Source organism: Phalaenopsis equestris, unplaced genomic scaffold (assembly GCF_001263595.1).
Source record: "Phalaenopsis equestris unplaced genomic scaffold, ASM126359v1 Scaffold000036, whole genome shotgun sequence".
NCBI lineage: Eukaryota > Viridiplantae > Streptophyta > Magnoliopsida > Asparagales > Orchidaceae > Phalaenopsis > Phalaenopsis equestris.
In genome coordinates, this window is record NW_018164478.1 from 5,992,901 (window position 1) to 6,009,138 (window position 16,238).

Consider the following 16,238-nt stretch of genomic DNA (forward strand, 5'->3'; position numbering starts at 1 on the left):
ATATATGTAGGCGCAGGCGGTAGCTCTACTAGAGTTTAGCCGGTTGGCGATTCCCTGTGTTAATTCTACGACTTCTCTCATCTGATTTTGTCGTGCCGACGACGAAGAGTGCAGTGCCAATCAGTTTCCTCTTACCCGACGTCGAGGGGTTTCTCTCCTTCGACTTTCTCGTCCGTCGTTCCTCTTCCTGACGCATTCAGGCCTTCGATTAGGCCCGACATCAAAGGGCTTCCGTCGGAGTTGTGCCCGACGACGAAGGTCTCTTTTGTTTTCGTTGTTCTCGCTCTGCTACTTACCAATTTGTGCCTTCAATTTGGCCCGACGCTCGCAGTCTTCCTTCCTCGGGTCGCACTGCTCTGCCCGACAGAAAGTGAAGTTTGCTCGCCTTTTTCTAGTAGCTCGCCAACCGTTCTAGAGATGGCCTCGACGATGTGTTTCTATGTGAATGCACTTTCCGGCAACTTTCTTATTCCTACTCGTGCTCCTCTTTCAGGTTCAGAGCATGGTTTTCATATTGACAAGTCCTGCAATGTTCCTCAATCTTTCCACGATGCTCTTGAAGGTGGTAGTGATCACACTTTCATTAAAAAGCTTGACAAAAAAATAGGAAGTCTGCTTTTATTCTCACTGAGGTTGAAACCAGTACTATCGCTTCCTTTTGGCTTTTTGCTTTAGTGGGGAAATTTCTTTATGGTCACCCAAAATTAGAGATCATAAGGAAAGAGTTTAATGCTATGAAGCTATTGGGTAGTTGAAATATTAGCTTACTTGATAGTCAATATATACTTATTCAGTTATCTCACGTTGTCGATTACACTCGCATTTTTTCTCAAAAAGTTATCAAGATCGACAACCTTTTTACGGGAATTCTCAAGTGGACTGTCGATTTTGATCTAAAAACAGAGTCCCCTATCATTCATGTTTGGATAAAGTTTCTGGGATTAAAATTACACCTGTTCATGGGGTTAAAATTACATATGTTCAACTTGAAAATTCTCTACTCCTTAGCAACTGCTTACGGTAAGCCTCTCAAGGTTGATAGTCCTACGCTTGCTGTCACCAGACTCTCTGTGGCTTGTGTGTTAGTTGAGAGGGATATCACTCAATCAGCTCCGGATTGGAACCACTCACAATGGATATTGACAAAATGTTGAAATAGAACCACACTCTTCTTATTGCTCTCATTGTAGTATGTTTGACCACAATTCTACCATTTGCTATCGCTTGCATTCTCATCTAAGGCCGAATATCGTTAAATATCAACCACCTACCATCTCTGCCAAGAAGGTGCAACCCGATCCTCCTTCCAACACCGCAGCTACTAGCATTTCGACATTTATTTCTCTTATAATTCATGAACATTGGCGTAATGTAGAGTAAAAATGGCCTTGACAAATTTTATGCTTTTTATATAATTATATTTATTCGTGCTTGGTACCTGGAAAGCGCAAGAACACTATCCAGTGTACTCATGAAGTGGGCATAGTTTTCAGCGAAAACCAATGTCTCAATGTCAGTGCACGCGATGTTCCAAAATGGTGGCGCTAAACAGCATATTTAACTATTTGGCATAAACTTTATTGATTAAATCTATGTTTTACTTGAACAAAATTTTGATAAATTGCAGGGCGAAGGTTTCCTGAGATTGTGATTGCGGAAGAAGAAGGGTGGAATAAGTGTATTGAAGGTTCAAATGCTGTTGTAAACTTGGCTGGAATGCCCATAAGTACTAGATGGTCATCTGAGGTTAGTTGATGTTAGGTATCCATAATTTATTTATTTTTAAACATTATCTAAAATTTTAGTGATTTTGTTGTTTTGATTGAGAGCATCCTCCTACCTTCATTTTCTTTGTCTGGTAGGTCAAGAAGGAAATTAAGCAAAGCCGAGTCAAAGTTACTTCTAAGGTCTCTAACCATTTTGCTTAATGAATTAGCTCTTTTTTTATTTTTCCAATTGGAGAATTCTCAAGATCTGACATTCAGCCATTGTGGAAGGTGGTTGATCTGATTAATAAGATGAATTCCAGTACACGGCCTTCTGTTCTGATCAGCGCAACAGCAATTGGCTATTATGGTACGCCTTTTGCAAACTATGTAATTTCTATCTTTAGAGAAAATGCTGCTCTCTCTTTATCTTTCAAAAATGCTGCTGTCTCTCTTTATCTTTCAACTTCCTAATCAAGGTGTTATTTTCTACTAATGATAGCGAATTTATTTTGTGTCAATTTTATCCATTTTAAGGGGCTCTTTGGCTGCAAGCATTTAGTAATCATGTATTTAGAGAATGCAATGCAAAGTAAATGCAAAGCAAATACATTCAATTTCAATTTTTTTAGGATTGTTTGGTTGGCTATGAAATAAAGGTAGGGAAACAATTGTGTTTATTTAGTTATAAAATAACTATTGAAAATTTTAGTCTATTTAAATTTTAAATGTATTAATGCAATATCCTTTTATTAGTAAAAAACTATCACAGATAAATTTAAAAAACACAGTAATTTATGTTTGTTTTTTCAGAGTTGTTTGAAGAGCTCTCACAGTCCCTTTAATAGATATTATCTGTAGCAGCTCTTGAATCTCTCCCTAAGAACTGAATTTAAAATTGTCTCTTTCATTTGCATCCCTTCATCCTTGAAACATTCCGATACCTTAGCACGCATCTTTCTTCTGTGGTTGTTGTGGAATATACTCATAGTGCAATGGTGAAAGGTTGGTAATTTTTTATTTTGTAGTCAAAAGTGATTTTGGTGAATAGATAAGCGGTCAATGGAGGGGGAGTCGGCAGTCGGGAAATGATTGTGTAAAACCTGTAACATTTTTCAGCTGAATTGGGACCGTCAATGGAGGGGGAGTTGGTAGTCGGAGAGTGATTGTGTAAAACCTGTAATTGTTTTCTAACTGAATTGGGATGGTCCAACTGAATTGACTCAACTCAATTTCTTTCCCAGGACCTCAGGTTCCCCTTTTAAGGTTGAGTTTGGGAGAGGTGCAAATGAACACAAGAGGACTGAGAATTGAGGTTACAACTGATGATGGAACCTTGTATGTAATGGCCTTATCTACTCGATTATGGCTATAATAAACTCAACGTAGAGGAAACTGAGTTGGAGAAGAGGGAATGAATTAAGTTTGGAGGTCTCTCCTTGCATCATCGTCATCTTTATCTTAATGGACACAAGAAGGTAAACTCTAAACCTAAAGCATTACGGTTTTTATTTAAGATTCCTTTGATATGAATAGAGATTAGTTTGCAAATATGACCAATTGATATTATGATTTTCTTTTTTCTTCTACTAGAAAATAAACCTAAATTAATTTTGATATTTATATTATAATGGTAAGATTTTGACATGCGGGACATTTTCTATTGCAAATATGATCAAGGCTTATTGTTTTCAGTAGTGCCCAAAAATTATGATTATAGGGTCATAGGGTCGAAGGATCATTTTTGGATGATCGTCTTGTTGGGTATTTTGTGGTGGTAATAAAATTCTTAGAAGTTCTCTTGTAAGGTTTAGATGTAGCATTTCCTCTGAGCTTTAGGGTCTGTCTGGGATAGTTGCAGCTTTTTTAAAAGCTTCTGTGCAGCAGGTGCTAATTCGAAACAATTCCATACTTTTGCTTTTTTGACTTTTTTTAAACAAGTTCTCTTTCATTTTGCTCTTAAGGAACTCAATCGGGCTGCCTATTTTTGTGCCCAAATGGCTCTTTTATATAGATTTTCCTTTGATACAGCTCTTGAATCATCAGAGCTTTTTTTCATCCTCTGCGATGATAGGGCGTCTTTTGCATAGATTTAAGGACCTATTTTTGTACTCCTTTTTAAGTTTAATGCCATATCTACACCTTCACAGAAGTTGCTGAGCAAAAGCTATGTGTCTGTTTGTATTGTATAACTTGCATTGCCGCAGTTTATGATAAAAAGATTTTTTTTCGATCGCATTGTTGTGTTATTTATAACATAACCACTTCAGATTGAATAACCCATGCATGAAAATAGAAATTACATTTAGAATCCTTAAAAAATCTTAAGTTTAAATATTACACCTAAAAACTGACACCTTACTAAACAGTGAGTAATATAACAATAAAAATTAAAAATAAAACTATTAAAAAAATAATTCATTTTATCATGATATTGAATTTGAAATGCAGATAATCAATTTAAAGAGATAGTTTATTCTCCAAAGAAACTCTCGACGTCTGATAACTATTTTAGGTGGAATCATCTAATTGATTTGCCCAACTGAAGAAGTCACAGTTCTCTACTTATCTATTTTCTGGACATCTGTAATGTTTTCTACAATAATCATACTCTTGTCATGAATTATGTAGAGAACACTACAATCTATAGTTGCAGTACAAGACTCTAAAGGCACAAGAGACCTCGAACTCATATTTTCTGAAGGTTTAAAACCACAAACTACAAACAATTACATGAAATATTAACTAACAAAAATAATATAAATATATTTAAAGATTTATAAAACTGTGAGGTCTCAAAGCAAAGGATAAATCGACGAATAATCTTGCACTTGTAAGAAGACAGAAGATTGTTACACCGCCTGTATGTGAACTGGTCCAGGAGGGACCAGTCCAACATCCTCCAACTGGCCAGGCGGGTCGGACACTTACACAGGGAGTCGAGCGGCGGGTTGCTGCGACAGAAAAAGGAAAGGAGAGGGGTGTTGTGACAGAAAAAGAAAGGTAGAAAAGGGGATCCACGAGGGTCTTAATCATATATTCAAGTAGGAGAAATTAAAGGAGTTTGAGAGGATGGCTTGGAAGGAAAGTTTTTAAAATGCCGAGGAAGAATTCTCCTGAAGGGAGGAACCTAAGGCTTGGTTTTTTATGCATATTTTGGTGTGGCTGCTATTTTATTTCTTCTTGTGGTGCTCCTAGCGACATCTAGGCTGTGGGAGAGTCGCTCTACCTTTCGAATAGTAGATCAACTTTGTATCTTGCTTATTTTCTTTGAATTTTGTAAGAGCAGCCCTTATTTGTGTTTCTTCCACCTATCTATTGTCATTTTTTGTGGTTTGTTCACTGATTTTGGTGTCGAGGCATATCAAATTGGTATCAGAGAGTTGATCTTGGTGGGATGGCGGCAAAGAAAGTGGATGTGCTAGAAGAGAGGTATGGCAAATTAGATCGGGAATGGAAGAGTGGTTTGCCACCATGGAGAACATGTTTACTTCCATTGAAAGTCGGATGGAGGATGGATTTGAGAACATAAAAGAAATGTGGGAGATGATGAAAAAATTCATGGAAATGAAAGCCAAGGCCCTGCCGATCGCTCCAGTTGCAAAGCCTAACCAAGGGTTGATCAAGGAATCCTTGGATAGGTCAAAAGGGAAGGAAATCGAGTGAGAAGACAACGAAGAAGACTTCATCCACCTACAATAGTGTCCCTCTAGGACTCTGAGAGAGGGGGAGTGGAGACTTTCAATGGAGGGGGGATGGGCTGAAAATTGGAGGGATGATGTAAGGGGCAAGGAAGAGCACGATGGAGGAATGAGGGATTTAGGAGTGAGATATGCTTATGACCAATGATGGAAGTTTCACCCTATAAGCATAAGTGGAAATACTAGAGGAAGAGGGGGTTGGATGGAGATGCAAGGGTCAGAAAACTGAAGATGCCAATCTTGGAAGGGGAGGATACGCATGGATGGGTGTATCGGGTGGAGCGATACTTTGCAATCAACGGGTTGACTGAGGAAGAGAAACTCATGACAGTGGAATTATGCTTGGAGAGGAAGGGTTTAGCGTGGCTCCAGTGGATGGAGGCAAGGTATCTAATGCACTCATAGGAGGAGTTTAAGGATTGCTTGTTGGAGCATTTCCGAGCCATTCGGGAAGGAGGCTTACATGAGCAACTATGCTCTGACTCAAGAGGGGTCGATTATAGATACCGAGAGAAGTTTGATATTTGTAAGTGAGTTTGAGGGGGATTTTGAGAGCAGTATTGGAAGGGAACTTCTTGAAAGGCTTAAAACCCGACATAAGAGCAGTCATCTGCCCCTTGAGACCGCGAGACTTAAGGAAAATGATGGAGCTCTTCCAGATGATGGAGGACAAGAAACAAGTGAAGATGACCGACAAAGGAAGCAACACCTGAGGATTCTATCGATCGAGAACTCTGACGGTGTCATTTTAGAAAGAGACGCTGAAAGGAGAAGAGTACAACACCTTATCATTGGGGAAATTTCAAGTACCTCACAGATGCAGAAGTGCAGGACAACAGAGCCAAAAGATTGTGTTTCCGTTGTGAGAAGAAATACGCCCTAGAACACCGTTGCAAGGAGCATGCCCTTCAGATTCTTTTGGTTCAGGAGGATGATATAAGGAGTGAGGAATCAAAAGGGGAAGCAGTGGAGGAGCATCTGAATTTAGATGTGGCAGAGGTGTCTCTCAATTCGGTGCTGGGATTCACCTCAAATCACACCATGAAAGTGAGGGGATGGATCGGAGAACAATTGATTGTGGTGTTGGTGGATAGCAAGGCCACACATAACTTTATCGCAAATCAGGTTGGGGAGAAGCTAGGGTTGAAGCTGGTGACTAAAGGGAGCTTCAACATCATGATGGGGATAGGGAAGGTAGAAGAATTTTCAAGGGGTTGGTTCTGACACTACATGATCTACAGGTGGCGAAAGACTTTCTTTAGATTTGGGCAGCACATATGTGATTTTAGGGATAAAGTGACTGCGAACATTGGAAGAGATGAAGGTGGACTAGAAGTTCTTGATGATAGAGTTTTAAGTGGAGGTTAGGAAGGTGGTGCTAAGTGGAGATGCTAGCTTGTACAAAACCATGGTGTCGCTCAAAACCATGGTCAAGTCGATTCGGGGAGTAGGACTAGGCTATTTGGTGGAGTTGCAGAAAATTGAGGAGATTCAAGATTCAAAGTTGACAGAGTTTCTGGAAGGGGTCCAACAACTCCCACAACAGTTTACGAATGTCTTTCAACAGCTTAACGGGTTACTAAGCCTAGTATGAGCCCTTTCTTCGGTAGCGAGGGGAAGATGCAGAACTTTGAGGGCAGTAAGTGGGAAGGGTTGTAGGTGGTCGACAACAATAGTGTATTAGTTTGGGAGAAGTTTATAGTGGTCGGTGGCTAAGGGGAGTGAAAGAGACAGGTTGGAAAAGATAAAAGATGATGATACAATCTAGACATACTCAGAACTTGTTCCTCAAACACACACTTGGGATAGATATTTAAAGCCTCCTAGTTCTACACAAGAGGAAGGAGAGTAGGGAGATAAGAAGAATCCAAAAGAAAAGCCTTTCTAGAAGACAAGTGTATAAGGAGCATGAACTAGCCCTGGATCACGAAGATTCGAGACCAGCCCTGTTCCTGCTCTCGGGATCGCTATCCTTCTCCCGCTATTCTGTGATCTCGCTGTGACTTGTTCCGCTTCTCATGAATTCACGGGATTCCAGTATCACCCGAAGCTTCGTGCGGTGGAGCGGGGCTTCCATCTCGCTGTTTTGAGGCGCCCCTCTTGGGGTGCTATTCTGCCCCCAATTTGGGGGCTGTTCTACGCCCGTGTCAGTCTCTTGGGGTTTTGGGGCTTTGACTTCATTAGTTGAAGCTTCTATTTCGTTGTCAGTCACCCTAGATCCCACTGGCAATTCCACTGCCTCCCGAGGTATCTGAGGATATTCCTTATCTTGCAAGAAAATAGCCATATCGATCCGTTCTTCTGAGGCCATGCACCACGCTTATATTGATGAATCTTCCTGAAGTATTATGATCGGTTTAATTGCGTGTATGGTGAGAGTAATCAGACCCTTCTCGCATTGTGGTGGTGCCCATATGATGTCGGCCTGACATAACTTCACCATTTCTGTAATGTATCGGGGGTCAGTGTCTCTGTCATCCCTTATGGTGTAATCACTGAAATTGGTTCCACTGACGTCGTTCTGTTCAAAAGGGATCCTATGACCTCGGACTCTGTCGAAGAAAAGGAGGGTGATGTGTTTCCCGTACTTGGTGAAAGAATACGTGTTATATATCAGCCGTATTGAGTCCTTCGGTCATATTGCCACGGTTGTCCCAACAAGTGGTGACAGGCATCAATAGGAATCACGTCATACCACTCCTGATCTTGCAGTTGACCTTCGATTGAAAATTCTACAAGCATTTTCGGTCGATCCTAACATGATTCTCCTTCAGCCACATCAGTGAATATGGCTGAGAATGTCTCTAAGTTGTGAGTCCTAATTTCCTTACCATCTGTGTTGATGCCATGTTCTTGCTGCTTCCGTCGTCGATGATGAGACTACATACATTTTCGTTCAATGTGTAGCTGGTGTAGAATCTGTTGTGGCGAAAGCCACTGCGAATCCCTAGTATCATCGGTTTGTAGGATTCGTCGAATCATGAGCACTTCTCCTTCGTCTGGGGGAAGGTGATAGTCCTCGCCCTATACCTGGGCTTTCTCTTCACTGCTAATTTTTTATATGACGCTTTGATCTGTGAGTGTAATTATCCTGCTCGTCGGGCAACTGAAGGCAATGTGGTCGTAGCCGTGACATCGGTAGCACTTCCTGACCGACACCGTGCTGGAGGAGTTGCTCTTCTCCTGTTTCTTTACGCTTTGTTCTGTAGTGTAATTCCCTTATCTGAGCTTGTCTGTGTTTCCCGAGATGTCCCTGTCGGTCGTGGTAATTGTTGGTGACTACCTGCCTGAAGGTTGTTGCTTGAATGATGATTGTTGTCAGCTCTGCTTCTGTTGTCATTCTACCTTCAAGGCTAATTTCATTATGGCTGCAACTGTAGCGCATTGCTGATGGTGGGTTTCAGACCCTCGAGATATCTGGCTATCATTTGCTCCTTTGGCTCTGTCAGTTCGCATTTCATGTGTAAGTGTTCCAATTGGTCAGCGAACTTTTCAACTGAAAGATCCCCCTGCTGCAAGTTGTGGAGTTTTATAAACATATCTTGACGATAGAGGGGCGGGAGTTACTTTTCTGCATTACTTTCTTCATCTTCTCCCACATAGTGATCTTTTCACTGTTTTCCCTATTCCTCTGCCTCTGCACATTTTTCCATCATAGGGAAGCACCGTTCTTCAACTTAATAACGGCTAGCTTGACCCTTTTGTCTTCCGACACATCTTTATTTTCAAAAATCTATTCAACGTATTATAGCTCATCGAAATTCATACTTCCGTCGAACTCTGAGAGGTCCATCTTGATGCCAAAGTTCTGCTTACCTCCATAAGAAGTCTCTTCTTTCGGCCTCCTTTGATATTGGATACCAAAATAATGCGGCCAATATTCTTCGTCGTTGTGTTCTTCCCTGTGGAACGGATTAAGATCCTCATCCTTGTTTGCCCTACGACTCTCTCGATCACGATCGAATGTAATCTCTTTCTGCTTTCTGTCATTTTACTCAGCGGGTCTCTATTGCAGAGGATGAATTTCATGTTAGATCTTTTGTCGAGTAGAGTCTGATGTATCTCTCTGAGGTGGCATGGCTTGAGTTTGGAACTGAAAGAAAACAAAGTTGGAGGGAATTTGGTAGGGGGTGCTGGGGAACCCTAAGATAGGGCTAGGGTTGAGCTAACTCTGATGCCAAATTATATCGGAACTAATAAGGGAAATAGTGGAAACACAAAAAGAAAATCATCATTAATATTAAAATAGGGTTACAACATCACATGAACAGAAACGACAACACAAACACAAAAGGACACAAGAAAACACTCCTAAATGTATTTTATTGGATGGTGGAGATTGGCGAGTGGGTCGGGATAGCTGGCGGGGGTGGTGACAGCAACAACATTGGAGGTAGGGAGGGAAGATGTAGAACTATAGGGGCAACAAGTGGGAAGGGTTGCAGGTGGTCAGCAGCGGTAATGTGGTAGTTTGGGAGAAGTTTGTAGTGGCCGACTGCTAAGGAAGTGAAAGAGACAAGTTGGGGAAGATAAAAGGGAAATATACAATCACCACCTTGGAGGGGATACAACCTGTATACCACCACCTCCTCGAATATAACTCACAAATTGAAAGGAGATTCCACATAGGAGATCTGAAACTAAACACACCCAGAGCTTGTTCCTCACACACACCCGGGATAGCTATTTATAGCCTCCTAATTCTACACAAAAGGGAGGATAGTGGGGAGGTAAGATGAATCCAGAAGAAAAGTCTTTTTAGAAGAAGACAAGTATGGCAGGAGCATGAAGTGACCCTGTTTTTGTGCGCGGGATCGCGATCCTTCTCCCGCTATTCTGCGATCTCGCCTTGACCCATCCACTTTTCATGAATTCACAAGATTCCACAAGATTCCTGTGCCACGCGAAGCTTTGCATGATTTTGCGCGGTGTAGCGGGGTTTCGACCCTGCGTTTCGAGGCTCCCCGCTCGGGGCACTGTTTTGCACTCGATTTCGAGCTCTTTTCTACGCCCGCATCAGAGAACGATGTTGGACACATTTCCTATTCTTGCGATTTATGAGTTGTTAGATGAGCTTTATGTGGCATTCATTTTCTCAAAAATTGATCTTAAGTCAAGGTACTACCAGATTAGGATGAATCTAACGGATGTGCACAAGACAACGTTCAGGGCACATGAAGGACAGTATGAGTTTTTAATGATGTCGTTTAGCCTCACCAACGCCCCGACGACATTTTAATCCCTTATGAATAGGGTTTTTCAACCTTATCTTAAGAAATTTGTCCTGATTTTTTTTGATGATATTCTGATCTACAGTCATACAAAGATGGAGCATATGAGGCACCCGAGGACTTGGAGACATTGAGGGAGCACCGGTTGTATGCTAACTTGAAGAAATGTTCTTTTGCACAGTTACAAATGGTGACTATAACGGGGGTAGTGGATCAGCCCAAGATCGAGGCTATGCTTGATTGACCCTTACTGAGGAATTTGATGGAGTTGAGAGGATTTGTGGGACTCACAGGCTACTACCTGAAGTTCGTGAGAGGATATGACACGATAGCTTTGTCATTGATGGAGCAGTTGAAAAAAAGCCAATTTCGATTAGGGGAAACATCAACACAGACATTTGAAAATTTGAAGAGGGACATGACTAGCATATCAGTATTAGCACTTCCTAATTTAAGTAAACCTATTGTGGTAGAGACGGGTGCATTAGGATACAAATTAGGAGCAATACTCATGTAGGATCAGCAGTCGATTGTCTACTTCAGCCAGGTTCTTACGGTCAGAGCGAGGCTAAAGTCAGTATATGAACTAGAATTGATGGTCATTGTCTTGGCTATTCAGAAGTGGCGGCCCTACTTATTTGGATGGCATTTTTTTGGTGAGGACAAATCAGAAGAGTTTAAAGTATCTTTTGGAGCAGCGGATGGTGACCGAGGAGCATCAGAGAAGGTTATCCAAGCTACTGGGGTATGATTTCAAGATTCAACACCGGTTAGGATTAGAAAATAAGGAAGTTGACACACTATCGAGAAAGGTGGAAAAACCCCAATTGATGACCCTATCGATACCCCTGGTTCTAGATTGGGAAGCCTTGAGACAGAGAGCAAAAGGGTTGAGTAGCTGAGAAAGATAAGAGTCGAGTTACAACAGGGTCCGAACGGTCATCTCAGATATGCATTAAGAGGACAACAGCTGCTTCACCAGGGGCGATTCGTGCTACCCAAGGCGTCGAAGTATAGTCCTAGATTATTACAAGAGTTTCATGACAGTGGGATTGGGGAACACTCAGGGTTGCAGAAGACCTATAGTCGTATGACGGCAGAGCTTTATTGGGTGGGTATGCGCAGAGACGTAGAGGACATGGTGACAAATGTGATGTGTGTCGTACTTGACCATGACACTAGGCGGGTTTACTATAACCATTTGCATATTTTGGGAAGGTTTGGGAAGAAGTGACAATTGACTTTATCGAGGGGTCGCCACTGTCAAAAGGGTTCACGGTGATCATGGTGGTTGTGGATTGCTTAGGTTTGCACATTTCATTCCCTTACAACATCCTTACATAGTGGTGTCGGTCGCAGCGGTGTTTATTTTGGAAGTGGTTCGTTTGCACGTGGTGTCGGAATCGATTGTATCAGATAAAGACACGATATTTCTCAGCCCCTTCTGGAAGGATTTATTCAGGTTGCAAGAGACATTTCTTAAAAAAAAGTACCGCATATCATCCTCAGATCGATGGGCAGACTGAGGTGTTCAACAGGAGTGTGGAGACATACCTGCATTGTTTTTTATTTGATACACCAAAGCTATGAGCTAAATGGATTGCTTGGGCCGAATATTGGTATAATTCTTAGTATCACACTGGTATCCAGCGTAGATCAATACTTGGAAGAGAGAGACAGGATACTGACAGAGCTCAAAGAGTTATTTAGGTTGCAAGGGACAATCCTTAAAAAAAAGTACTGTATTCATCCTCAGACAGATGGGCAGACAGAGGTGTTCAACAGGAGTGTGGAGACATACCTACATTGTTTTGTATCTGATACACCAAAGCTATGAGCTAAGAGGATTGCTTGGGACGAATATTTGTATAATACTTAGTACCACATTGGTATCCAATGTTGATCAGTACTTGGAAGAGAGAGACGGGAAACTAGCAGAGCTCAAGTGACATTTACTGAAAGCTCGACAAATGATGAAGAGGAAGGCGAATGAACACAGGAGAGGTGTAATTTGAACCAGGAGACATGGTCTACTTGAAACTAAGGTCCTTTCGACATAAGACATTTGCCAGAAGGAGAAGCGAGAAACTATCACCGCGATACTTTGGGCCTTATGAGGTGATGACATGTAGCGGGACAGTGGCCTACCGTTTGAAGTTACCACCATCGTTCACACTACACCCGATCTTCCATCTATCACAACTGAGACATGCGATTGAAGATCATACACCCTCGACTACACTACCGCTGACACTGACTAAGGACTTGAAAGTGATTCTGGAGCCACTAGAGATTGAAGGAGTGCGCCGAGGAGTGGGGGGAGCCATAGAGGTATTGGTAAAGTGGAAAGGATTGCCAAAGTATGAAGCAACATGAGAGCCTTACGAGGTGATTCACAAGCAATTTTCATCCTTCCACATTGAGGATAAGATACGTCTTTGAGAGGGGAGTATTGCTACGCTGCCTGTATGTGAACCGGTCCAACATCCTCCAACCGACTAGGCGGTCCGAATGCTTCCACAAGGAGTCGAGCGGCGAGTTGCTGCGATAGAAAAAGGAAAGGAGCGGGGTGCTGCGTCAGAAAAAAAGAAGGGAGTAAAGGGTATCTACGAGGGCTTTAATCACATATTCAAGGAGGAGAAATTAAAGGAATTTGTGAGGAAAAGCTTGGAATGAATGTTTTTCAAATACCGAGAGAGAATTCTATTAATGGGAGGAACCTAGGATTTGTTTTTTATGGATATTTTGTTATGTTTGTTTTTTTTTCTTGTGGTGTTCCTAACGACGTCTAGGGTATGAGAGATGATCCTTGACAAATGCTTCAATGCTCAGGTGGATTACGCAAGTGCACGGTCAAAGTAGTATCAAATTCTCTTAAGTCCGGATAGTTGATCCCACAGAGAATGAGATGATCAAATTTAAGAAAAGGTTCTAGCCTACTTCATTCATCCTCTGTCTGAAATTTAACAAAATTTAAGCTGTGTTAATAGTTCCTACTGTAATGCAAATAAGTTTAAAGTTTACTTTTACAAAAATCCTAATTACTCTAGTTGAATTGGTGATAATCAGATGAAAATTATCTTCCACTACAGTGATAGTGGTAGAGTGTAGAAAATGAGAAAAATATAAATTGAAATGTGAGTGGTGATAAATAGGAGTAATTCTCTTCTTTACCCTCTCCCGACTGCATAAAGAAACTTGGTTAAAGTAATCTTAATTTCTTAAGCCCCATCTTGAACCCATCAATGATTATTTCCCTAACATTTGCATCTCCCTATAGTGCACTTTTGTTTCATACCCTATAGTTTAACGTGATCTTCGTAGTTGTTCATGTCATAGCTCTCCCGAGTCATTATGGGTTCACAACGGATTATAACAAATCATTTGGCCAGAATGATAAGTAAATGAAATGCAGAAGGAAAATCATCACATTAAAAGTTTAATGACAATTTAAAACTATTTTCACTTTCCTACACATCCTACTACATCACCACAAGAAAAAGCTAGAGGAGATTACTCAGAAAATATAGGGAAAACACCACAAAACTTTATTGAACTCAAGAGAATTCACATATCAAAGTGTTAAATACAATACTTTAAACATAAAAAAACTTCTCTCTCCCTCAATACAGGCTTGAGAATGCTCCACCAAAGCCCTTGTTGTTCTCTTATAGCCTCTCCTCACTTTAAAACTCAGATTCTCACCAATTCCCTGCTCTAGACTTGCTCTTCTACCCTAGAGCAAGCCTTCTACTCTAAAGATGACTCTTTTAAGATCAGTAAAACTTCCACTTTCTTTCCCTCCAAAAGCTTTCTTTTTTTTCAAAAATCTGTCTTTTTTAAAAATACTCCAATATACTCTGTTCAAATTGCCTCTAGTCAGCCCAAACGACGCTTCAAACAGGTGGGTTTAACTGCTGTAACTGCACCAAATTCAGTTCTAGTGCCTAAGCGCCCAACTAGTCTAGCGCCAAGGCCCTGGCTTAACATCTGGGCCCTTGGCACCCTAGACGTCAGCCTCTCGGGTTGTATAGATTTGGGCTGGCATCTAGGTGCCCTAGAAGTCTCGCGTCAAGGCTCTAGCCCACTATATTGTCTTTTTGCTCAATTTCACCTTTTTTTCACTCCATGTCTCTTCCAATTCACTTCACTCCTAATATATATTGTACCTGCAAGAAAAACATAAAAATATCTTTCTTTAAAGTGCATTTTCATCCAAAAAAATATGCAAAACATAAAGGAATTTATGCAATCTTTTTACACATCAGGAGAGTCGATCTACCTCTCGAATAGTAGATCAGCCTTGTATCTTGCTTATTTGTATCTTGCTTATTACTTTTGAATTTTATAAGAACAACCCTTGTTTGTGTTTCTACCTCGTATCTATTGTTTTTCTTCATGGTTTGTTTTCTGATTTTGGTATCGAGGCATATCAAAGACCTTAAAAAAGGGGCTTGATTGCTTTTAAACCATGTAATATTGAGCTCATATGTGTCACAAAAGCATATTATCACAAAAATCATCCAAACGTACCCCAACAATCATATGACTAAAAAAGGAGATTTTGGTTACCTTTAAACTATATAATACCGAGCTCGTATGTGTTACATAACCATATCACCAACAATCATATGGGCGAAAAAGAAGGGGATCTTGGTTGTCATGATGACAATTTTATACATGTCAAAATTCATAGCAACATATAGGTCACCCAAAAGAATCTCTAAGGTTATATATGTTATCATAGTCCTCAAAATAAAAATAAAAAAACCCACATCTGCCTAGGAGGTCATCCTTGTGTGAAAAAATACATGCATATATAATAATAAAAAAATAATTTGCACCGAATTGAGATTCCACATGAACATGGTTGCATAAAGCGTCATTACAATAAACATTAAGCATTTATGCAATACATTATACATAAATAAAATGTAGCGTACAACATCATTTCACTCATCAACTATTGCACTTGTAATTTACTCTCTCAACTCTATCATCTTCTCAGCACTTTCCTCATTCTGTGTAAAAGACTCATGTAATCACATTCAACTTGTAATATTGATTGGCTTAGGCGATATTCATATGTGTCAATAGGGACATGTGATTGATTTTCATTTGCAGTATTAAAATCAATATCACTACGCGAAAGATACCAACAAATATAATTTTGAATAACCATTATAGTGACAACAATCTTCACTTGTTTGCTGAAAGGATATGTGAGCAGATCTCATAGAATAACTCCTTTTTTTTTCAAGCCCCAAATATACACTCAAGAACACCACGTAATGAAGAGTGCTTCTTGCTAAACATCTTTTTTTTTGTCCTGAGCTATGTTGTTTACTTTTTCAAAATTAGGAATATGATATTTTGCATTAGAAAAGGGTTTGATACTTCCTTTTTGTAATGAATATCCAATATTAACCAAATAATATTTTTCTGTTATAAGTATATTCATTAGCATTGTACTAAAATAATTATTTTATTTATTCATTTTAAGGCAAACTTGGTGATGGTTTTGGAAAGTTGTATTTATAAGTTCGTGTAGCAAATTTGAATAAACTACTATCGTGTACGCTGTCTTCTCATCCAACCAT

At 40.4% G+C, this 16,238-nt stretch overlaps 1 protein-coding gene across 3 annotated transcripts in view; it reads left to right on the forward strand.

Moving 5' to 3' along the window:
* Positions 1–16,238, forward strand: part of LOC110018745 (epimerase family protein SDR39U1 homolog, chloroplastic) — a 129,485-nt gene that overhangs the window by 8,598 nt on the left and 104,649 nt on the right. For 2 of the 3 annotated variants that reach the window (XM_020716158.1, XM_020716160.1), the window contains exons 2-4: positions 1,628–1,746; positions 1,863–1,907; positions 1,998–2,076. In XM_020716158.1, coding sequence (XP_020571817.1) covers positions 1,717–1,746; positions 1,863–1,907; positions 1,998–2,076 — 154 coding nt within the window. In that variant the 5' untranslated portion in view covers positions 1,628–1,716. Of the gene's footprint in view, positions 1–1,627; positions 1,747–1,862; positions 1,908–1,997; positions 2,077–16,238 lie in introns of those variants that run through there. The other variant, XM_020716159.1, reaches the window with a different exon arrangement.